Consider the following 25,642-nt stretch of genomic DNA (forward strand, 5'->3'; position numbering starts at 1 on the left):
AAAACGTGTCGTGTTAACAAGGGCCCAGCTTGCTACACACACTGAGGTCACAGTACTATTGCTCTTTAAAACTGCAGTAACCTTTATGCCTTTGCTGAACAGCATCTAGGTTTACTCCAAACTGTTGGTGAAAATGCTGAATAAGACTGTTTCCAAGCCTCTATGGTATGACACTCCCTATGTGAAGGAAACTAACTTCTAACAGGAGTTGACTGACATAATTATACTTCTATCCTCTAAGCTTTTGTTGGTTTAGTCTTCTTCAATTGTATTCACCTTAAAAATTCCTGTTATATTGTCCCTTACTTGTATCAGACTAACCCCACTACAGCTACACCAACCACCCTGATCATCATTTTTCAATGGTTACCCCTTCTTCATCAGTCTAGATTTATTCCCATAATCCCTGATCTTTTAAACTCTAAGGCCAAAAGTCACAGGGGACTTCCAGATCCCGCTCTTTGGATTCTTCGGTGCACCTAACCAGATGGGTCGATTTTTAGTGCAGTTCTACTAGGATAAACATTACCATATCTTCATTACATACTGACGCCAGCGTACTGTATCAGCCTCATTTGATATACATAGGTTATCCTGCTCATTTCCAAAGAGATAATGAAGTGTTTACTGGAAAGTGAGATATTTATTGATAGCACAGCATCAATATTGCTTTTCTTGCATCAATTCTAGTCCCTTTACAGTCGTTATCTGGTACTGGGCCTCCCTGCTTTCTAGCATCATTTTCCTGAAACATCTAAATTCTTCCACCAACCATGGATTTTACTGCTTTATTTTTAACTTCCCAGAGTTAAATGTCCCTGTTGGTTTTTGGTTCTTGAGTGGGAGGAGTGCAGCAGAGATTTTGCAAGTGCTTCTTAACAAAATCTAATTTGTTCTTCTCAAGCAACTTTGCTCTAAGATTTTTCCCCAGTGATGAAATTCAACCTTTCCCAAACACCAAATGAGCATATTACCATACAAACCAGCATATGCCTCTTCATTGGGAAGTAGGTCATGTTCGCTAGTCCCTAGGCAACCACCAAATCTCATTCCCTTGATCAATTCATCTGCATCCCTGTTCATGATGTCTGTAATGGATTCAGCTGGCATTGTGTGCTGTGGTTTTTGTATGAAGAAATTATTATCTGGTTTTAGTGTTGCCAAGTGTGCTACTATTGCGTGCATCAGATCTCTGCTCTGTTGAATGGCCCATTTTAAAATACTCCAGATCTGTTCTCCTTCTCCTCCCACATGCTGCCATGCAACTGACTGGTTCCCACCAGTCTCTGGTTTTATTTAATGGATTCTTTTCCAGAATTTGTTATCAAATTAATCCTTATGCAGTCAAAACTCAGTGGATATGAGTTACTCATTAGTTCTTTAATACTGTAGCATACAGCATCATTTCTTTTTTTATGCTTGTCCTTTCTAAGAGTATGGATTACCACACGAGCAGAGCATACCCCACAGTATACTGCATTACACCAGACACACATAAACAAGCAGTGCATTTGAAAGCATGAGAAACGAATGGGCACCCTATAGCAAGGCAAGGAGCAGAAAGCATGGTGACAGAGCCCTCTCTTGGGCAGATGATACTTTGCTTCCCTTGGGGCCGGGTGAGCTTTGTTGCAAGAGCTGCATCTAGTGCGCAAAGCCATCGTTCGGTGGAGATAACGTTACTTGGGCCTGGTTCAACCACTGAAGTATTCCATGGGCTTTACGACCCTGGTCACGCAAATAGTTCCCCAAGATTTCAGCAAGACACGTTTCTGAAAATCATTGACAATATCAGTTCCCTCCTGCTGCTCCCCCGCAGCCCATCAGTGCTATGCGAGCAATTTCTCTCTCTCATATCTTGTAATAGGGGATCAATTTGGTTGCAGCAAGCTGAGCTTAGTTTGTGCATTTGGCTTAGCAATAGAACACAGTCTTGTAAACTAAACGTTAGATCAATGCCTTCATATTGGTTTCTTCTAATGTCCAGACAGGCTTTGCCTTCCAGTTTCTAAGATACAGTTTATAAGCTGCTGCATATTTTTCTTCCTTTCTCTTTTGGTTACAGAGCAGAACTAAGAACAGGATTTTTTTCTTAGCTACACCTAGAGACATCTTGTGCAGATAAGAGTAGACAGCTAAGAGGGTCAAATCTGCAAACCTAAAATTAGATGATGATAGAGGGACTAAAGCCATCTTCCAGAACTAAGGGATGGATGTTAATATGTAAAGGTAAATAATTGTATTCCAGTGTCACATACTTACAGTGACAGCATCTCTAAGTTAAAAAGGAGGCAAATATAAAGAAATTAAACATCCATTTTCCTATTCACATGATTCATATTTTGATTTAAAATTGGTGGAGAGAAAAATCAAATAAAATATGTGAAATGCAAATGAAAATGAGCATAATGTACTTTTTTTTTTTTTTTTTAAACATTCTTGCAGATGAGAGATGGGTATGAAACAAAATCTTTCCTGTTCTTGGCTGGAAAAAAAGTGTCACTTCTGGTTACCTAGAATCACAGAATCATAGAATAGTTAGGGTTGGAAAGGACCTTAAGATCATCCAGTTCCAACCCCTCTGCCATGGACAGTGACACCTCACACTAAACCACATCACCCAAGGCCTCATCCAACCTGGTCTTGAACACTGCCAGGGATGGAGCATTCGCAGCCTCCCTGGGCAACCCATTCCAGTGCCTCATCACCCTAACAGGAAAGAATTTCCTCCTTATATCCAATCTAAACTTCCCCTGTTTAAGTTTTAACCCATTACCCCTTGTCGTATCACTACAGTCCCTAATGAAGAGTCCCTCCCCAGCATCCCTATAGGCCCCCTTCAGATACTGGAAGGCTGCTATGAGGTCTCCACGCAGCCTTCTCTTCTCCAGGCTGAACAGCCCCAACTTTCTCAGCCTAAAAGACTTAAAGACACTGAGGAATAAAGGAAACTTCCTTTGCATTGACTAAACCTGGTATTCAGGTCCCAGTGCCCCAGAAGAGACAACCTTGATACACCACCACACACAACAACTAATCCCAGCCACTGCCTGCCCTGGTTCACAGGGGGAGGCAACAATCGTTCCGGACAAGCCATATCAAGTGATGGCAATTTTTCCTGACATGTACTCAGCAAATGCATCAACAACAGAAGTGAAGTAGGTAGGTTAGATCTTCACTGGGGAAATAAGGAGAAATACATCCAGGCTTCACTCCTCACCTCAATGCAGTTGCTGCACTAATTGAGCTCTGTCTTAATATAACCATCTTACATCAGCTCTCCAGAGCAGCAAGCCTAATGATAAAAAGCATCAAGGGAAAGCTGTTTTCATTCTTCCATATCCCACCAGTTCCAGGGACCAGAGGTTTGGGGCCTTGACTTTGCTGTGTGACTGGCGTTCACATAGCTGCAGCCTTAAAACCTGCTGGGCATGACCGCCTGCAGACACAGCAGATTTCCATCTGTCTTCATCATCAAGCTGTGGCTGTCAATCCCACCGGCTTCACGGGAAACCCTGGTGTTACCAATCAGCTTAGCCTACTGTGCACACGCCATGCGGCAATGAACCATAAAATCATTGTTTTTACAAGGGCCGTGGATTTAAAATTGCCTGACCCCACCAATTCAAGAAACACAAGGCTATCGGACCGAGAGAAATACATATGTAAACAGATAAAACTATGAGCACCAGCATCTTGGGATGTACCCGACCCCTGAACCTACAACATATAGAAAAGCACAGAAGAGAAAAGGCATTTTGTATATCTCAGAGGGTGATATATACAAGAACTGCCCTTGGAGGAGCAGTTCACCGTGTGATCTCTATAGCCAGCAATGGCAGCAGCATCGTCTGTGGGTACAGAGAGACAACAGGTGGGAGAAGCAGACGAGACAAGTTTTCTTTTAGGTGTATGAAGTTTGTATTTCATTCATGCTATTTGTGAAATGGAATAACATCAGCAAGTAGTCATGAGGCCGCAAGTTAGGAAATTACATCATATATTTGGCAATAACTGCGGGATATAAATAACCTGGAACATCAAACCTTTCACAGAAATAGACGCAAAAAGGGATTCACTTGCCCGTGGGCAATTCGCAGCGTGTAACATTTACGCGCTGATGGGCAAGCTGTTTTTAGCTTCCCAGGAGTCAAGACAGACCTAGCAGAACTGGATAGCACATTCCCACAAGAAGGGCAGCAGGTGATTGTTACAAGCTGCAGAGCATAGCAAAGGAGTTAAACTGGTACACAGAAATAGCACAAATCCAAGAAAATGTAAGGAACTTGTGTCTTTCTCTCCAGTTCCCCATTCAAAGTAATTATAGGAAGATAAATAATTCTGAGTGCTGTAACAGGATAAGTAAATCTCATCAAAAATTCTCTGTGGCCAACCTTACAATAGAAACAGTATACGACTTCCTTTTGGGTTATTTTAAACCTATTTGTGAGTAGCTCAACACCTAAATCCCGATCCTGCAGAGGTAAAAGCATGGGAGTAGTTTTATTCCACAAACTGTCTTACATGCCCTTGTTGGAGCAGATGTGCAATCATGCTTTTCACTGCTTCACAGTGGAGCATGTGTGACCCAAATTACATTGATTCTATACAAACAAACACCTATTGTGTCTTCTGCTTTTATAACATAATGTCTTAGCTCTGTGGATAAAGACAGGCGTGGATTACCAAGATCCGCAGGGCATTGGACCATACTCCTGTCAACAACTACTGGCAACCTCTACCATTTGGTAAAAGAGACATCATGGATGCCTTTCTCTTGGGCACTGGAATGAACACAGCATAAACCTAGCAGCTACAGAGTCTTCAGAATAAGGAAGTGCGAGTAGACCAACCTGTCTGTTAGGCCAAACACTTTGGTGAATATTAATTTATAATAGAGAATGTAAATGAAACAAAATCACTGTTTGAAAATACCCCCAGCACTTCCCCACACTGAGGTTTAGAAACTTACTTTCTCTTTTCCCACTCCCACCAGGGGATAAGCATCAGCCTCAGTGTGTTCCTGAAGAAAGATGAGACCAAGTCTCACCTCACCCCTTCTGCAAACTTCCTTGCTTGCATGGAGATAGTGGACTTTCCAGTGAAATAATAAATACATCCTGCCTTAGTGCCCACCAGCTATGACAAAGCACAGAGGTTTTGGTCAGTACTACACAGAACTAATTCTTCCTGTTCCACTCCACAGTACTCCAGGTGAGGTCTCACAAGAGCAGAGTAAAGGGGCAGGATCACCTCCTTCGACCTGCTGGTCATGCTCCTTTTGATGCATCCCAGGATACAGTTGGCTTTCTGGGCTGCAAGCGCACACTGAAGCCAGCTCATGTTCAGTTTCTCACTGACCAACACCCCCAAGTCCTTCTCCACAGGGCTGCTTTGAATCTCTTCTCTGCCCAACCTGTAGCTGTGCCTGGGATTGCTCCGACCCAGGTGTAGGACCTTGCACTTGGCATGGTTAAACTTCATGAGGTTGACATCAGCCCACCTCACAAGTGTGTCGAGGTCCCTCTGGATGGCATTCCTTCCCTCCAGGGTATCAACCGAACCACACAGCTTGGTGTCATCGGCAAACTTGCTGAGGGCACACTCAATCCCACTGTCCATGCCAGCGACGAAGACGCTGAACAGGACCGGTCCCAACACCGATCCGTGAGGGACACCACTCGTTACTGGTCTCCAACTGGACACTGAGCCATTGACCACAACTCTTTGTGTGCGGCCATCCAGCCAGTTCTTCATCCACCTCCCCCAAGTTAAATAAATAGTGCTCAGAAGCAAAGGTTTTCATTGCTCATTAAGCTTATCTAGATATTGACTGAAACGATGCACAAGGCAAATAACTGCGACTTCCAGAAACCATATGCATAAGTTCTAAGATTTCTAATAGTTAGTTGGACTCATGATCACATAAAAATAACTGTCCTGCAGCATAAAAATAATCTAAACACTGAGAAGCAATTGACTGCAAACAGCAATCTTGCTGATTGAGATATTACAGATATTGCAGAGAAATTGCTTCCTTGCTTCTAGCATTGCCATAATTCTAGGATACAAATATAAACAAATCTTTAGTGTTACTCATCAGCCTTCACATGCGGCTGCTGTAATCGCTCTTCTCTCAGACTTTTCTTATTTTCCATAATGACTTTACCTATTTTGATCTTCCCCTCTTATTCTCTCTTGCAGTTCAGAAAGTAAAACACAAATGCTATTTAAGCACAGAAATCCTTAAAGTAGATTTCACAGGGGTTAGGGGCTATTTTTAGCCCAGAGATGCACTGAAGTGTTTACTAGCTTGAACATAGGTCATAAAGTCTGCATTTGTCATTACCAAAGACCACCTGCAGTTTAGATAATTTATTATCAGCAGCAACTGTTTATTAGTGTCCAACAGGCAAATAAATTTAACCCTTCCCTATCAGTCATAAAGGTCCTGAGCAAACACTACAGCAGTGACCTTTGTGGTGCCTCTCAGGAATGTCTTTTAATCCTTGTGCCGACAGAAACATAGAGGGGAATTGCTGACATCAGAGTTACAAGCTTTCCATGCTGCTCAGGTCTTCCAGTGGGAAGTGCGAATTAGACATGCAGAGCCAAACCCCCCCAGGAAACCTCCCAGAGACACAGATAATGTATCTGGAAAATCAAACAAGCCCATCAGCAGAAGATGGTGGAACGAAGCCAAGAAGCCAGACCTGAGAACTGGATACGTTACTGAATATCCACCACTGCACGTTTATCAATTTCACTATAATTTCACCTTAAATTAACCCTGCAAATAATTCTCAGTCCCTGTGGAATATTCAGATAGAAAATGCAAAGCCATTTATTTTGCCCAGCATTTTCATGTATCTCTTCTACTGCTTTTATTACCTATTCTGTTTGAATCAGTTTCCTGTTGTCTGTCATCATCTCTATACTGCAAACTCATGAAGAACTTCTAGCGAAGTCTCCTGGCCCACCTCTCCCTTGCTGACTGCTTTGGGTAGGACGCTGAAGGAAGCTGTAAAGGACAACAAGATCTCAATTCAATAGGCTTGGACAGCCACAAGAATTTGATCACAGGTAGTGATTTACAGGATCAGGACTCAATTGCTCTATGATGGTTCTTTCCTTCTCTATTAAACGGTGACTGCGTTTCAGCCCAGAAAAGCTGCTCTACATCTCAGTCTAGTAATCATAGAAAGGATGGAGGAAGGAATTTCATGTTCATTCTGCAGAGAGCTCCTCCTCCCACAGCCTCCTGAGCTATACAGGGCCAAAGCATTTCAAAGATCTCAGCTGCAACGCAGCGATGGATGCAGAGGCAGTGCCTCTCTCAAGCAGGGAGCTCCTGCCTGCATCATTTGAGAGGAAAAATGACCAGTCAGAAACTTCACATCTTAAATGCCTGCAAGAAAAAGCCCATTAGTTCAGATCACACAACATAGGCTGTGCTTTTTCATAGAGGCACACTGCTTTGAATAGCAAGCTGACGCATTCTGCACTGCTTTTTTTTTTTCTTCTAAATGATTTCATTTCTGTGCTAAAACCAGCACGTTATAATAACCTTCTCCTGCAATGGAACACACGAGAAAGCATTTATTACATATATTCACATACGTATGTACCTCTCAAAATAATCTGATATTTACACATATTAGCTTGGACAATAAATACATTACCAGCTCACTGTCTGCCTCTTCTATGAAGATTCCAGTTCTCTGCTCCTTGGCAAGCACTTTGGATTGTGCAACAACATCATAATGCATCATTCTCACATACTTTTGTGCTGTGGAGGTCTCATGCCAGGTGTTAAGTTTGTTTAAAAAAAAACCCACCTTTTAAGTGAAGTTTTAGACTGTTGCATCCAATTGCTTATTGACACAGTTAAGTATCTACAAAATCCATGTTCTTCTTCAACTGAAGAAGACTTTGAAAAGTAAGATTGATTCACAGTTCTAGAATTAACTTATATTCCTGGGCCACACAGATCCCAAACTTCAGCCTGGTTGCACAAGTGATTTAGAAAAATACATGTAACTGAAATTAAGGATGCCAGATTTACTGCTGGGATACACTGCTGCATTTCCACTGATCTCCATAGCATTAGTTAAGAGCGAAGGTCATTTTGCATTCCAGCACGCTTGAATAACTGGATGAAGAGCAATGCCATGAGCTCTGGAGAGCTTCTGAATACTAAGAGAGCACAGGAGAGGTGAACAAGGGCAAGATGTCACTGACACCTGGAGGCACATCTTTATGAAAGAGCAGGCTAACTCATAGGAAAGACTGAGAGGTAACAGGCTCTCAGAGATCTTATTCATCAAGAGAAAAAATAGGGCATTTGAAGCTAATTTTGCTAGAACTTACTGATTGCTGCAACCACTATTTAATCAACATAATTAATTTCATTCATTACAATGAATATTCACTTTCTGATGAACAAACCTTCTGTTGTATTTGTGAACAACGGCCAGTTCTTCAGAGGGAGGCTAAAAGCCTCACAGCCCTCTCATCAACATGGTAAAACACATCAAGACAACCAATAATAAGAAACTGAAACTGGCTGCTATTCGTCTTTTTGGACTACCCAGCTCTCAGGATGTCTGGGAGACTAAAACCTCTTTTGGCAGTAAGATCTCTGTATGTGTAGGGTAATTTGTATCTCCTGAACATCAGATTCCTGTCTCTGTTGTCCCCTAAACTCATTTTCGTGCTTTCAGTTTTGCTTTACTAAGGGTGAAGGGGGTCACACGCTGTGCAGATGAACACATAGAGCTCCTGCTGCTTTTGGGATGTGATGAGAACAGTACTGCTAGACCTACAAGTTCATATAAAAAATCCAAACCAACAGTGAAATCTGCTGAAATAAAAGCTTCCATAGCAGAGGGATGCTGTATTTTGGGTACAACACAATGTGCTGTAACAGGGTAGCAGAAGATCCCCAAACTCAGAAGGTTTATTCTGTAGTGCAATGAGGCCCCAAATTTTGGGGCAGCACAAGAAAAACTACTGATTTTAGAGTCCTCAGAAAACTAAACACCCAGCAAAGTGGAGTTCTCCAGCTCATGTGCAGCAGGGCTCGGGCATAATATATAGGGATTATACAGTGGGCTTACAATACTCCTTCTGAAGATTAGTATAAGATTTCCTTCTTAGATAATGTAATAATGCCATGAGTCCCATTTCATCTAGTCATCAATATCTTTCTGCACTACCATTAATATATACCTAATTTTCTGGGAAGACAGCTCATTAGGTTTTGGTGTAACCCCTTTTTCCCACACAGGCTTGTTGCAGAGCTTCCTGGCTAACGTTTCCACCAGGGAATGAAACACAGACTTTATCTGACGTTCCTACAGTACTGCCCCGGAGCAGATGCTCCAGCACAGATTTGTCAAGAGGGGGTAAGAGGAATGTCACAGCTTCTGCTAGTCTATGTAGGGACATTTATCAAAGAGACAGCTGGTGTAAGATATCTGTGTTCTCATCCCCTGATGCAACAAAAGGGGCTTCAACAATGTTTTCAAGTAATTAAGCTGAAGCTTATTTTCCAAAATACAACAGAATGAGGATTTCATTCCCCCAGCTGATGAAGTTGTTGATGAAACAGCATCAGAGGCAGCACTGTCCTCCGTTTCAGTCTCCACATGTGCCAGCAGGTATTTCCACTAGATAGACTGCTCTCAAAGCACCCAGACAAGAGATCAGAATCATGGTTTACTGCCCCACTAAAATATTAGGCTGTGTCTTTCAAGAAACAGGAGTTTACATTCTTGAGGTTGAGGAAGCTTCTCCCCTTCTCTGCTAGGGCTGAAACATCTGAGGTATCTCACTTGAACAAGCAACAGAAAAATTAAACACTTAAAAAGTAACCCATCAGCTTGCGGAGGAGAAGAGAATCACATTTTCCACCTCAAAATGCAATGGGGGGACAGAAAGTTGCACAAACATTAATGAAACTTCAGACTGCAGTCCCTCGGTTGTGAACAAGAAACTGCACCTTTTCTGTAGCAATAAACAACTGCAACTCACGCAAGAAAAGGAATAAAATCTACATGAGAAAATAAGCAGCAGAGGAAGTTAGTCTGTAAAGGCTTCATTCCTAAGATACTTATGTATTTGGCACCGGTCAAGCACCAGAAATGACGCATGAAGGCTAAGGGCTGCGATGGGCATCCATGCCGCCATAGCTCTGGAATGCTGCAGTGTATGTTTAAAGCAAGCCCCTCTGAGAATTGCAGTTTCCACATGGCGCGGTGCACACATGGTGCACAGTGCAGCATTATCTGAGGAGTGGATCTGAACATGGAAAACATCTGCATCTCCTCCTGTTTACACGGCTACAATTTCTCCTTCACAAGGGAATTAGGTGCCCCATCCGCATTACAGCAAACGCTAGCCAGCACACACTTTTCCTCTGGAAGAGAGTTTTCTCCAAGGACAAAAACTGCTTTGAGAGCTGAACTTGAAGCTATTCTGCTTGCAGTGTACTTCAGTGACATTAAAAACAGAAAGAAAAATCAGCTTTGCTGCAGTTTTTCTGAGTGTTAGTTTATTAATTTAACGTTTGCCCATTTTCCATGAGTTTTCCATGTTGGAAAGCCACCAGAAGGTGAACAAACCTGATCATACATATATGCATGACAGACCTGACAAAAATAACACTGAACCAACACACAGGCACCCGCAGGACGTATGCATGTGGGTTTACCCATTTTGCCGTGCATGACTTGGCTGTGTAATACATATTTTATATCAGCTTCTGCCCCGACTTTGTTCACATCAAACCCTTGTAAGATCAACGAGCTCTTAGGAGGATATGAAATTACTGACACAACTGAACCCACATAAGCCATGGCTTAATTCAGCCAAGTGTCCTTAGCTGCCCACCTTCCTAGAGCCTTTCCAGCTTCCACAAGATTTCTGGAAAGCAAGAGACCAATATTTAAGAGTCAGCAACAGTTTAGTTACAGTTTCACACTATTTACTTCTGTTTATCTTTTTTTCCCCTGTAAGGTTTCCATGTGACAGAAGAGTTGTTTGCAACTGATCCTGAAATACATGTCTTTGCATACACTACCCACTACAGTGCAGCATAGAGGTATTTCAAGCTAGCTTAAAATAAACTGGCGTGAGCACAAGAAATGGGTCTAGATGTAACAACACAGAGCTCTGCCATAGCTTCATCTGTCCCAGCAAGGACCAAAAGCAATTGCACAGCTTGCTGATATGTTAGGCTGGGATCAGTGCCCACCTCTGAGCTCAGATTTGTGTGCAGGCTCTTTGAGCATCATTCCATCTTTGAGCAGGAATTTTATTCCAATTTAATAGTGCTTCCACAGAGGAAGCTTAGACTCCTGCTAGCGGTATCCTCACTGCACAGCCTCTTGTTACCAGCCCTTGCAGCAACACCCACAACAACATCAAACAGGCAAATGAGCTGTGCCACATACCGCAACAGCAGCTGGAGCATCCGCAGAGAGCAGGAGCTTAAATCCCTCTCTTGTAACCCTATGGAGACACAGCAGGCATCCTGCATTGCTGCCACATTGAGCAGGGGGCATAGGATCTTTAAAAGTAAAGAATAAAGTTTTCAAGCACCTAAAAGGTGATTTACAACTAAGGGAGAAGGTGAAACGGAAGAGAAAAAACACATGCTTTTTCTCTGCATCTGTATGGCACAGGAAAATGCCTTCTTAGGATGCCTGGTCCTGCTAGATAGAAAAATTTTAACAACTGGAAACACAACCAAATGATGGCCTACGGAACAACTAAAATCGGGCACCTGAGAAACAAAAGGATTTACAAATTAGTCTAACAATTTTAAATTAAAATAAAATAAAAAAAAAAGGTTTGTAAAACATCCAGCACTCTCTCCTTTTTGGCCATTGGTACCAAATGTTCTTAAAACTGCAAAAATCAAAGAAAGAGGATCACACATGATTGTGTAAGAAGAAAGTATTTAAACCCCTTAGAGTTAGAAGACAAAATGTTCAATACACTTACAAAGACCGAGCCTGTACTCAATCATTCACCAAGTTTAGTTCTTCCCAGATTCAGGGATTCATTTCCTTGCGGCTTTAAAGCCCTTCCTAAACATCCCCTCTACACCATCCCCTAAACAAATGATGCACTTGTATGCATAATGTGCATCTTATGGTCTGCTAGACCAGAATTTCCTGAAGTGTGTTCATGAAGAGACTGTAGGGAAGAGGATATCTTTCCACATGCAGGACCTAATTCAATTTTCAGTTGCTTCTGTATTTTTGTATTTTTTATGCTTCATTTCCATTTCTGTTCCCTCCCCTACCCGAGAAAGGAATTTAGAAATACAAAGGGTAAGTCCAGGGAAAACTTGCAATTTATTACAGAGGCTTACTTGAAAGAACAAACAGCCGCAATGGATTCATGTATTTCCTTTCCCACAGCTTTTTCACTTAAACCATAACCGTGCGTATTTACTGCAACTCTTCCATCTGCCAGGGGCATTGTGCTGATACATCCTGCGCACAGGCTGCAGGGAATGACAGCGAGGAGACAGATCCCACCACTGCTCTCAGACTTTGTGATTAATACGGCATGAAGCCTAGTGAAAAGCCACACTTAGGGACACTGCTATGAACAGTGACCCAAATCCTTGTTATTCCAGCTGTTTATCCTGATTGTGAGTCAAGTCTTTCAAAACAGAAAATGCTTACAAATAAAACTCAAACCAGATTGTTGTTACAAGCTTAAGGCAAGGGCTATTATCAGATTTGCTCTTTTCTTACAAGAAGCCCTGCATAGCCTGTGTAGGGGAAGAAGAACTGGCTGATGTAGGTGCTTGTGTTTCCTTTATGAAAAGCAGCACAACCAAGGAGGAAGCACTTACCTTTTTACAAGGTCAAACTGAGTCCACATCACTGTCAGAGTTTATCCTTTGAACCTGATCCTTTCAGCAGGAATATATATAGACACCCATGCATTTGACTATATGGGAACTGTTACTGATAGGTAAGTTATGTAAATGATACAACATAAAATGATACAACCTTTAAACTTATTCTTGGAGTCCAACGGTTTCTGGAAGAGATCAAGCAGCCACATTGTCACTCCAGTGCCCCAAAGTGACAAACCCACTGACTGGAGTGATGGCAGAGTAATTCCACCACCAGCTTGGTGACCTCTTTGCAAACCTCTCTCCAGCCTAACACCAGCCTCAATAAACCCTGTGCCTCCCAAAATTGAAATAGGTAAATAAAAGCCTATGAGTTACTTCCACATATTGAACTTCCAGCAAATGAGATGCTTCTCTTCCTGTTTGGGATGGCAGCTCAGGTTTTGGGTGGGTTACTTCTCAAATGACACTCTTCATTACTCATAAGCAAACTGACTGCAATTCTAACACTGACTTCAGAAGTCCAGTTGTTTCAGCAGGGGTTTCATCCCTCTTTCATATTTCCTTTCTCTCTAACACTTTTACACGAGTTATGGAGAACTTTCAATTGCAACTGGCCAAGATGGGTAAAGTCAGACAAAAATATGGCTATTTCAGCATCTTGAGAAGGCCACTGAAACCCACACGTAAATCCTGGTTGTCCAGAAAGATGAAGAAAAGAGGTCCTCAGTCTACTGGGAAACACAACCAGCCTGGCCACCAGGTTTCTAATGATGTATCAAACAGCAGCAACACAGCCAGGAATGGATAAAGTAAACCCAAGTAGCTCCCACACAACCAAGAACGTTGACTCCTTCAAGAGGTTAAAGTAACACAGTCTCCCTTTGCCAAGATCAATAACCAGGAGTTGTGACACAGAGGTTTATTAACTGGGTATCCAAATCAGACCTCTCAGTTTGCTGTGCAGGAGTCACCAAAACCACCCAAACTTAGTGACTTCCAACCAGGGTTTACACTTAAAAGCACGGCCTGAACAGACAGCCTTTCCCTATCCCCATGAAGGAGCCAGGCAGGTGCCTCTTCCTTACAGTTGACTATTACCATTAATGACCCAGATCAATACTCTTCATGCTCATTTAAGAAACCCATAGAGCAAGCATTCTTAACTCTCTTGCTATAAAACTCATTCATTTACATGTTAGCACAAAGAAGATTCCTATGTGCAGCACACTAGTCTCATCTGTCATCAAGCTGTGAAAGAAAAAGTCTACTGGTCTTAACAGGCTAGGAGGTAATAAAATGACTTTTTGTCAAGAGTGTCAGATAACATGGCAACCTCATCAAGGAATCTCATAAGAAATATCACCCATTGCTGTTCATAAACACAAGCCCGGTTTGGCTATATTCAATTACAAGCAAAGAAGGGTAATTAAGCACTTCATGATATGGAATCGCTAAAGCATGTGCAGTCTTATTTATGTTCTCTGCACCTGTGTTTTCTATGGTTGAAATGATAATACTGATCTTTTAAACTGCACCTAAGGAATATCCTGGTTCATTTACATAAGAGAGAGTAACATGTTCTATTTTTAATCAATATGTAAATGAAAAAGGATGTAAGACATTGTAAAGCCTTACCAGTAGCCAAATATATATTAGCAAATTACTCTTACATTGTTTATTATTATCAAGGCAACCCAAGTATTCCCAGAACTAGTCTGTGTGCCCAGTTCACTTGTTGATGTTATTCTTCTTGCTCACTCTCTCCATGTTTATTATCTTCTCGGTTGTGCTTCAACTCCCATTATTTAATTCACAGTATTATGGGAACCTCTTGTAGCTCAGCTTTCAAACCAGACTGTAAGCGTAATCCACCACTGCATTTTCCAACGCTCGGAGCAACAAAACCACACAATCCTTGCTAAAGCCCTCTAATCCTTAACAAAGTCTTTGAGGTAGAGGCGACCACTCCTGCTAGATCTGCACAGCGCCTACGGGAACAACACAGGGATCTCTCAGCTCGGCGCAATCCAAGCCCTAGCGATACCAAAGGCAAGAACTCCGGCTCTGAGGCTATCGGTGCAGCCACCACAGAGTCCTCATGCATGAAGTCCCCAGCCTGTGGCCAGGTGGGTAATTCAAGAGGTTTAGTGCAATTGCTCACTCCTTTCCTAGCACTGACTGCTCCTGCTGTTCCGACTGTTCGGGCTGTTCCTGCCCGAAACACTGTGGGAAAGTCAACATCCTCACGCTTTTACTTAGCTATTACATTTTTAATTAGTTATTGCAGTAGAATGGTAGATTATTGCATTGTCTGTAATTTCATCCTCTTTATATTCCAGTTCTTACTCTTCAACAGATCTTACAGGACTTACCAGATATTTTCCAGGTATTTTTGTTTTGCAAGTCCCTTAAAAGTACTTGAAAACAAAGCACTAAGAATAAGTTTGGATATAAATATCAAAACTAATACAAACTCTACCTTTAAAAAAAAGCCAGCTTGGTTCAAGCCTCCTAAATTCATCTCCAAAAACAACCACATAAAGAAAGAAGAGATTATATGAGATGTATGTGTTTCAAGAGTAAACTTATGATATATGCGACTGCTCTGTATTTCCATTCCATTTTAAAGGGTACAAGTAACACACTGCGGTGGTTTTGTGTGCCACTTTTCCCTAAACTAGAAGAACAAAACTGGCTCCACAAGGGGTAGGTACAGCTATACAACTGAAGGAAAATTAAAACTAAGATATTTTATTCTATGGTATTTAAACGCATGCAAAAGAAAATGTTTCTATCCCTTACAATTTTAAAATGCAACATTAAAAACACTGTATAGTTAAACAGAATCATTAAGTGGCTTCTGAATTATGATATCTGGATTAACGGTAATTAATGATCTTTATGTAATACACCTTTTACAGAACCCCCCCAAAATCTAATGCAAAACACACCAAAGAACTGTCTGACTGACATGAAATGCTCATATTGTTCAACCGTTGCAGTCCTGACATTTAATTATAACATCAAAATGCCTTTGCATTCCTTCCCTGGACAGCACAGGACGCTGCTGAGCTCAGCGGCAATTACAAGAAAATTTACTTCATTGCCAGCATTAATCTGAATATACTCACTTCAAAGGAACAGCAATTATTTAACACTTCAACTGCTTGCACATATTGACTAAATGCCTTGTTCAAGAGATTGTTTTATCCTTACCACCATCCAGTGGTCCCTCGTCTTTGCTGTACTTTTGTTAGACCGTACCTCTCAGAAACATACAGAAATACACGTTAAAATGACTTTGAAAATATTTGACTGAAAAGGATTTAAAAAGCATCAATTTAAGCCAGGTGTTACTATTTTTAAAAAGTGATTTACTTTTAGAGCATTCACACAGAAAGAAGGCTTTTAAAGAAGATGTTTTTAGTGTAAGAACCAGCATTGAGGGGATCTTCACTGTCCTTTTTTTCCTACAAGCCAACAGTGTCGCAGCAACTCAAACCTCTCAGAACACCAATACAGAAACACCAATACTACTGCTGAAGAGATTGTCAGCAGTGTCAGGAATGTAGCATTATTCTAAAAGTTACAGCAACTAGGAGACTTTCTCCCACATACTTAGAAAAACCTGTTATATACAGGGTTTTTTTAGTTATAACTGTTACTCTTTCTTTTTTCTTTCCTTTTTTCCTTGCTAGCTGATACATTATTTCACAGAACAAGCAGCGTATTCCCGGTTTTAGGTTATGGGGGATTACACAGCGTTAAGACTCTCAGAAGTAAGAGCGAAGGCAAACTTTGAGCCAGATTAACACAAACGCTCTGTTGCCAGAATTTTCCTCCCAATTTCAGAAGTTTTCCTCATTTAAAATATCCTCTATTCTTTAAATTTAAGAGCAATCTTTCAAACAAACCTATCGTTGCCTTTATTCGAACTTATGAAGTAGATATGCCCAGTGCTATAATTTCAGTATCCCTCAGACTTCTCTGTTACGAAGCACGTCACCAACTTTAGCGTAGTTTGTGGTAATTTTAAGATTTTCTTTTAAGACTATATATATACAAGAGATTAAATTAAACATTCATCCTTAGTAACTGAAGATGACTTCCAAAACAATCAGATTTTATAACTCAGAGCACATCATTCAGTCTTGTACTTGAGAAACACAGCAAAATCTCAGCTGATCGAAAAAGCCATAAGCATCGTTAACATTGGGGATTTACCATAACAACAAAACAACATGCTCAGTTTCCTCTCAATATGCAGGGGTTTTTCCAATATTAAAAGCATTAAACACAAGTTGACAAATTGTTAAGATTATGTGCTATCATAAATGATGAGGGGTGAATACAAAACGCAGTCATCTACTCACCTACTAGTTTCAAGAACACGTTACTACAAATACGGTTGGCAAACTTTCCACATTTCAGAGTTTTCCGGCAAACTCTGAAATTCCAGAAATAAAGATGACTGTAACAATATTTTTTATTAGCACTGCTTTCTAAGCGATATTGTAACATCCATTCTGAAGCAGATTCTTTATTTTTATAGTCATTCTACACTTATTAATATGCAGCTAATTATGCCACTGATTTAAACAAACAATCTTTGAAATAGAAAGCAAAGTTTTTATTAGTTGCCCAGACAAGATTTGTTATTGTTATTCCTGAAATCTGGAAGTGTTAGAGCCGGGACATGGTAACCTGTTATTGCTTCCTTACTGCAAATGAAACAAACAGTAGAAACCCAACAAATCTTTTCAACGTGATACAGAAACCTAAGACAGCTTTGATCAACTTAAACTCACTACTCATTTGAAATTGTCAACAGCATTCACCAACAGCATCTTTAACTGAAAAGGGAGACAGAGAAATAATTAATATGAAGAAAAATAGAAACAATTTTCCCTTCACAAACTGTCCACCCAAGTATTTCTTTTTATTAGCTAGCCAATTATCTGAGTAACTGCCGAATTACATTCTGTTAAAAGCTGACTGATGACATGATGTACTCAGGCTGGTTTCACTGCATATAGATCAGAGGAAACATGTTCAGGCTCTACTAAAAATGCACAAGTATTTTTTTAAGACTCTTGAGCACAGAAGGCATTTCCCTCAACAAACCTGGCTGTGTGCTTGTTGGATATTCACCCAAGTGAAATCAAGTTAAACAAAAAGCAATTAACAAAAATAAAGGCATAAATTTGATGCATTTGCTTACAGAATTCTGAGTGGATAGTGAAATACACCAAAACTACTCAAAGGTTTTTTTTTGTTGTTGTTATTTTGTTGTTTGTGAAACAAACCAAATATCGCCCAGAATTTATTTGTTGAATTAATTGTACATTTTCCCAAAGGAGTCCTGGGTTCAGATTTTAGGGTCCAGATCCTCCAGTGGAAAATCTGCCCCAGCACTAAGCTCTCACACAACACAGGAACTCAGACCCTAAAGGCATTTAATCTATCAGAAATCAGCTCCAGCGATAAGCTTCCAATACCGGGTATAGTCATTCCAGGTGTTCTCAAAGTCATGCTAGTGTCACAGATGGAGAGGATTTCTACCCTTCCCCACATCCTGTTTCAAAAAGCAGATGCGGGGGCTCCCTGGGACCCTGACAGACAACTCTTTGTTCCCACTCGACTGGAGAGCGTCCAAGCATTCTCGCTACAGAAAACGGGGTTTCTGTGTCCCAGTTGTGCTACGAAGGAAAAAAATCCCTAATTCCATGGGCTTTTTAGGAGGCACTTTTCAATGACAGTGGCCAAGATTATCAGCACCTCCACAGGTCCATCAGTTGGTTTATTTTAAGGTTATTTTTGGTTTGCTTTTTCTCTCAAGCCCCAAAATGTATGTGAACAAATGTCCATGAATGTAACAGCTCTAAGATTTAACACCCATCGATGAGAATTAATCAGGCTTGGGCTTCAAATTGTTCCACATCAGTTATTCATAACACAGTACTTGAAATCACCAACTGAACACAATAAGATTATTTTCCTGCTCAGCAAAGCCAAGATTCCTATTCTTTCGTCAGTCATTTTACTGAGAAATACAGTATTTATACATTCTTTGGGCTGTTTAACAAAGGTTAACACTAGACTTTAGCATCTAGTTTGCTTCGATGCCAGAAAGCATGTGGAGGATTCCCTGGCATGTTTCCTTAAGGAAAGGCGAAGAAAAGAGCTAATTCTAAAAAGGAAATTTTCAAGCTCCAGCAGGATCAACGAATAACAAACAGAAACCCCCAAAACAATGCCTTTGTCAACTTTGCATGCAACTGCAGTTCAAAAAGCATCAAACAGGAGTCTCTAAAATATTAATTTTTGGTACAAACTCACTGTGATAAATGATGAAGATACAGAAAAGAATAGAAAATGTATTCACATGTTCCTGGAAGAGTTCATGCTCGCTGCTGCTCTTTGGGCATATTAAAATGGAATGTATTTATTGGTATAAAAGGATTTCTAAAAACAATAGATTAGTTTTATATCTGTAATGTATAGGCACTGAGTAAAAAACATACATGTAAAGAACTGCTCCAGAGCTAATTATTCTTAAGGAGGATAATTCCTTCCTGATATATTGTGCAAATGAGTAATTTGCAGCTTAAATTCTTTCATAGGTTTGCTTTCAGTGCTGTACACACCAGGTCGCTGCCAGCGCTGAAGAGTTTAGCTCGTGGTTTAGCAACTCCAATCTTCGGACATACAACACTGCATCAGCAATGAGATTATCAGATTTTCTTTGCTGCTCCATTTACTGAGAAACGTTATACTCAAACCATATTGAAGATCAGCAGTAAAATCCGCTGAAAAGCAATTTCCATAGCTCTCAATCCAGCTAAAACACAAGTAGAAAAATACGTGTCACTGGTTTGGAAAACTCCAAGTGAAAGGACAGCAAAATGCAACTGAAGGAATCTATAACGTTCAGCATTGACTTGTATTACCTGTTTGATACAATGACCTGTATTACCTGTTTGATATGTGAAGAGCCTGCAAGCTGGATTTGGGGAAATTTAGAAAGTCCCCATGACAAATATTAGCAGAGGAAATACCAACACGTTGCAGATGTTAAGCCATTTCTACTACCAGGTAGAACATTTTGGCTTTTTAAATCCTTGAACATCAATGGCTTAAAGAAGAAATCCCAACTCTCTAACTGGAGAGATTGAGTGGATCTGGTTGGGACCAAAGTAGCTCATTCTGCACTGTAGTTCTTTTTCTTTCTTTTTTTCCTCTGTAAGCTTTTTCCCTTTCTTTTTTTGTGACAATTTCAAGACAGGTGAATGAAACTAAAAAAGACAAACACTTCCATATGGCAGCTCTACAGACCTCTAACCAGAAACCACATACAATTAACTGTAAAACAGATTGTACACTTTTTGACAGGTAAACATTTCCGTATCTACCCCTCTAGTTCTAGGAGTAACTGGGGATTAATCTACACTTAAAATCCACAGGATCCTCTTCAGACCAGCTAAATTTATATTTTTTATAGAAGAATTTAACATGTCTATGTAGCTGGAATTACGAACTCCTAGGACAAAGAGTGACTTTGGATTTTTTAGTTAACACAACAACTATGAGCACATGTATTTAACACAGGAGTGACACTTGTGGGAATGACTGCAACAGAAAGAATTTATCAAATTAGTAATAAGGATGATACACTGTCAATATTTTCTGAAAGAATATGAAGATCTTTGTCACTGCAGGAAAAAACTGGCATAATTAAACTATGATTCATTCTGTGCTGTAAGTTAATTCCTGTTTTTCACCTGAGACTGTAACTGAGAAATTATTCTGATAGAAATAAGAAGTACGATACCAAGGAATATCTGTTTAGCTCTTCTACTTTTTCATCTTACTCATTACCAACACATAGCACTTCTTTCCATTCATCACAGAAATATTCCGAGTCAGATTATTGTTAGTCAGATTTCATAAAACTCTTTCCAGTCATTTTAAATCAGTTCACACAAAACCCCATGAGACTAATATAGCAGATAACAAACATCTAGACATACAGCAGTTAACACAGTGAAGATGTCCAGGGAAGACCTTACAAATGATTACTGGACTGTGTGAACTGTCACTGTGATGACCATGCTCTCTCTGATTAAGAATTTATACTAGAAGATGAAAGAATTTCAGTTTTCCTTTGTTCAAAGCAGTATTTCCTCCTCATACAGAGATTTGCATCCATTGCCTAATGAGATTATATAGATGCAGGTGTTAAATACTAGTTATCGACAGGCTTCTCTAACACAAATTCAAATACATATTATTTGCGACCTGAATGTTGTTTTGAGGTATAATTCACCACCATTGCCGATTACACAACGATTGTTCGTGTCGGTAGGCATGCAAACAAATGGCACAAAAAACTCTCAGTAACCGCTGTGAAGAGAGAAAATTCCATATTTTCCCTAAGGAAAATATTTTCCTGCAATACATTTTTCATGGTCTGGTTAAGTTGAAGAGACAGAGGCAACTAAATGGTTATTAATAAACACATTTTTATACAACCTGACTAAAAGAAAGAGCATTCATTTTTGTTAGCACAGAAATTCACACATTTTCACTTCCTCTTTCAAATTCCTGCTTAAATTTTACAAATATGTCTTTAGACAAGGAACCATTTATCAATTAAATGCCTATACTGAGTAAATTGTTCCTTCTCTTTCTCCTTGCCCCTTCCCCTTCAGTAGAGTTATGACATGAGAGAAGACAGACAACAGAGAAGAAACTATCATTTTGCCAAAACCACCAGTATTTATCCATAATGATATTGTTATAATGGTAAGTTATGCACAACCTCTTACGAGATTTTTTGAGTAGATAATTCATCATTTCTTCCAGAAAACTGTGCCTTATTTATAACTTCAGATCTCTTAAATGTTCACAGCTACAGTTTGGTTACAGTATTTTGTTGTAGTTTTAAATCCCATCATAAATAAAGGCAATGAAAACAGCTAGTTTCTTAGTTATGTAATGCTTCATTATCAGAGAAGTAACTTTGAGCAGTAACTAAAAAGCAGTTTAAACTGCTCTGCTTTTCAACACTGCAGGGTCCAAGAATTTGGGGCAGCAAAGTGATGTCAAGCCAAGATACTAAATGGTTAAACAAAAAAAAAACCATTTAACATAATGTGAATCAATCTGGCTACTACCAGACTCCAACATGGACCAAGCACTCTATGTGTTCTAATGGTTTTCACAGAATTTAATGTTCCTTCTATTTGCTATTTTGAAGATTCCTTCAATTCCTTACCTTTATGAAGGTATATAATTGAGTTTATCTAACATAATATGCTTATCAAACAGTAAATCTTTTAGAAAGCACAAAAAATAGCTTTTCCTTAACACTATGCAATTGCTGTGGTGCTCCTTAAAAACAAACAAGCAAAATATTTAATTGAAAATTCCCCAAATGCACCAAAAAAATGCACTTTTCGCAACTATTAAACAAAAACAATTGAATAACTGAAGCGCACAATAACATATTTAATACTTCCAAATTGCTTTTGCTTATGTAACACTAGTTTATACTTATAACACAGCCCTATTTAACAAAGCACTGTTGAAGGCAACGTACTTTTCTATGGCCCCTGGGCTCAGTAGCAGGTTTCTCCCCCAGTTTCATCCTGCACCCCTGCGGCTCACTAAGCCTTGCTAGAAACTAGTATCTTTAAAAATAGAAAAGGTTCATGACTTCCCCTATCTAGGCGATTCAAATACCAGCACTATCAAGCAGTCACCGCAGGACCCTGGAAGGATAAGGGTATGTTGTCAAAATAGGAAAAAAAGAGATAAGGTCTTTGATGCCCAACCCCTGACCTGACAAAATCCAGAGCTTGATATAGGTCTCCAGGTCAAAAATAGACTGTCTGCATCTGAAAGCAGCAGAGAACATTTCCACGGTTATCTCATTGTTAGTTGTTTTTGCAAACCACATTAAGCTCTTCACATATAACGCCAGCCGTATCTGCTGTAACTCATTTGGGAACAGCTCTGAACTGTGATTGAGGCAAAGTGTGTTTGTCAATGGCAACAGCATCAATTAAGAAAAACAACTGCTACCCTTGAAGACCCTTCTCTTGTGTCTGTGCATTATGCTTTCAATAGAAGTAGTTGTCTTCTTCACAAACGCCCCAAACACCACCACCCCATTCACAGTAAGATTTAAAACACAGACCTTCATCTGCCTTTGCTACTCCACACAATGATACTACACATTGGAGGCACAAATGCTTCAAACAAAAAGATCGCATAGGCACACAAAGCAGTAAGAGACCCTATGCTGTCTTCCTTTTCATGGACCTAGGAAAAAAATAGCATTAACTATTAAATATTATTCTAAGTCATTAAAACAAATGGGTATCATCAAGTTAAATGGATACACTACCTTTTTTGATTCATTATCTTTGCTTTTGAGCTCTTCCTCTTACAGAAAAAAGTTCAGTAATTCCCCATGTTCTTGCTTAGCACATAAGCGAGCAAGGTTCAACTGCACACGTTGCCCACTGGAATCTCAGCCACCACGGAAGCCACGCAGATAAGCAGTGGCCTATGGAAGGTTTATCTTTTGAAAGGGAACAGGGTGCTTGAAAAAGAACTTAAGGCCACGACAGCCTGTTAAGTTAATGTTACGTTACAGTACGTAGATTAATGATCACGTACACGCATAGACAGCATCATCTGCCAGGTTCCACTAGACGTTATTAATCAACTCATTTGATCTATTACGAATGGGCAGGTATCGGACTCACACTTTCTCCACTGCACAATTTTATAACTTTCTGACAACATTAAATAAACCAGTTTCTGAGATATTAGAAATTAATAAAAATGGGGTGCGTGTTCTAGCCGAGACACACAGGCTCCTTTGCAAATCAGCAGAACAAAGCTTTTTTTTTTTCTTTAAAGGAAAATCTGCTTCTATTTAAAACCAGGACATTCTAGACACCATAAACTGAGAGCTGAGAGATTCTTTCAGAACTATAAAATAACGTGAATTTCTGTGTTTTCAAAATCCAAGATCAGAAACCAAGTTTTAAAAACACCTCTCAAAGTTGTAATAGCTTAGGAATTCTGCATCACGACTAAGTCACATTGTTGCATGAAGGTATTTTCACTATAAGAAGTACGGAAAAGTGATTTTTAATGTTGTACAAGAAAATAATCTTCCATTTGCATTTCACTCAACATTTTTACTAAAAGAAAACTTTACCAATAGCCTTGATATTTAAAAGAAAGCTTTAGGAAATAATTAGTATTTGACTTTCAAGACCTTCAGGTAGAGTGGGATTTGAACAGTTGCAGAGAGAACAGAAATTTCAGTCAAGGGGGGAAATCATCTGTATATAGTAAGCGAAAGGACAGTTATTATTGGGTAGTACTTGACTGTTCTCATTTGATAAAGTATCAGTGTACAGAACAAGACAAATATCCCTACTAAACCAAATGAAATTAGCATTAATCCCTAAAATTTGTACCTGAATGTGCACTGCTTCTTATTTAAAAGATTTGTAGTCACATAATTAAACAAAGTAGCTACTTCCAGTGCGATAAAGAAAATATGCAAAAATCACCGTACGTAAGAAAAATTTCAAGGTTTTTCCTATATGTGCTCTGAAAAATCATTCAAAATAGCACCATGGAGATTCAGACATCTCTAAATAGCTTTCACATTATAAATGTTTAGTTTAGAAGCGATAAAGAATTTGATCTGCCAATCCAATCTGGGATTCTAGCCCCAAACGGACTTCCTCTGCCAGAAAAATTAACTCCTGCTTTTTGGAAGACAGTTTTCTCAATTATAAAATCTTCCTAATAGAATACAGACAAAACCATGTCTTTTCCTTCTGCACAACATATATATACAAGAACGTGAAACAATTTAAAGTAAGAATTAGCCAGTATCTCTTGGAAAGTAATAGCTTCTTGAGCTAATGATTTATGTTTCTGTGCTCAAATTATCTAGAGAATAAGCACAACAATGGGGCATTTTTGCAATCATCTTTGAGAGCAGAACTGCACTGATACGCTGAGCAAGAATGAGCTGTAACATAAACAAATGTGAGACAACTTTTGTTTAACGTATCTAACTAGGAAATATTTAATTACAGTAAAATTGTCTGATGTGGCACAAAACGTTACTGTTGACTCATTGAATCGCTGCAGTGATTATTCATTTTGCTTGTCCCATCCACACTGGGGTGTTCCACCACACTCCCCGAACTGACCCCAAAGAGTCTCTGCACAGAACAAGATGCCTGCATGGTTATGAGCTTATCTATTCTCAGTGGGGTGAAATTAGCAACACAGTTTGATATCCTTGCTCTACAATTCCTGCCAAAATTATTCTTTTTTCTCTAAGTGGAACAAAAGACTGACCAGACCGTGCCATGCGGCTGCTTCATAAAACCTCCACCTTCAAACAGAAAAAGCGTAATTGAATACGCACAACCTGACATTTAAAGTCTAGAAGAAGTGATTTATGCTGAAGTGGTTTATGGTTTGCTCTGTAGCTTTCCTACAGATGTTAAAATCTGACATTGCTGGTTCAGATAAACACAGCTCCTAGGAAACAACAACAAAATATGGTACCACACTACGCGTGAACAAAAATTGCCTAATTGGGATTAATTAGAAATTGGGGGCTGAGGTAGAAAGAAAAACGTTAATCACAGCCGACTGACAGACGGACAGCAGGAACAGTTTAAAATTAAGAATTTTAAAGGAGTATTTGCA

At 39.8% G+C, this 25,642-nt stretch overlaps 1 protein-coding gene across 6 annotated transcripts in view; it reads right to left on the bottom strand.

Annotated features, from left to right (window-relative positions):
- The window catches only part of RBM20 (RNA binding motif protein 20), a 112,031-nt gene that overhangs the window by 55,107 nt on the left and 31,282 nt on the right, over positions 1 to 25,642 (bottom strand). Inside the window, exon 1 of one of the 6 annotated variants that reach the window (XM_061458780.1) lies at positions 23,295 to 23,323. The exons of the other annotated variants lie outside the window; for them this stretch is intronic. Coding sequence (XP_061314764.1) covers positions 23,295 to 23,308 — 14 coding nt within the window. The 5' untranslated portion in view covers positions 23,309 to 23,323. Of the gene's footprint in view, positions 1 to 23,294; positions 23,324 to 25,642 lie in introns of those variants that run through there. 6 annotated transcript variants of the gene reach the window in all.

Source organism: Pezoporus flaviventris, unplaced genomic scaffold (assembly GCF_033815535.1).
Source record: "Pezoporus flaviventris isolate CSIRO_AGI_PZ_B2104156 unplaced genomic scaffold, CSIRO_AGI_Pfla_v1 ptg000029l, whole genome shotgun sequence".
Classification (NCBI taxonomy): Eukaryota; Metazoa; Chordata; class Aves; order Psittaciformes; family Psittacidae; genus Pezoporus; species Pezoporus flaviventris.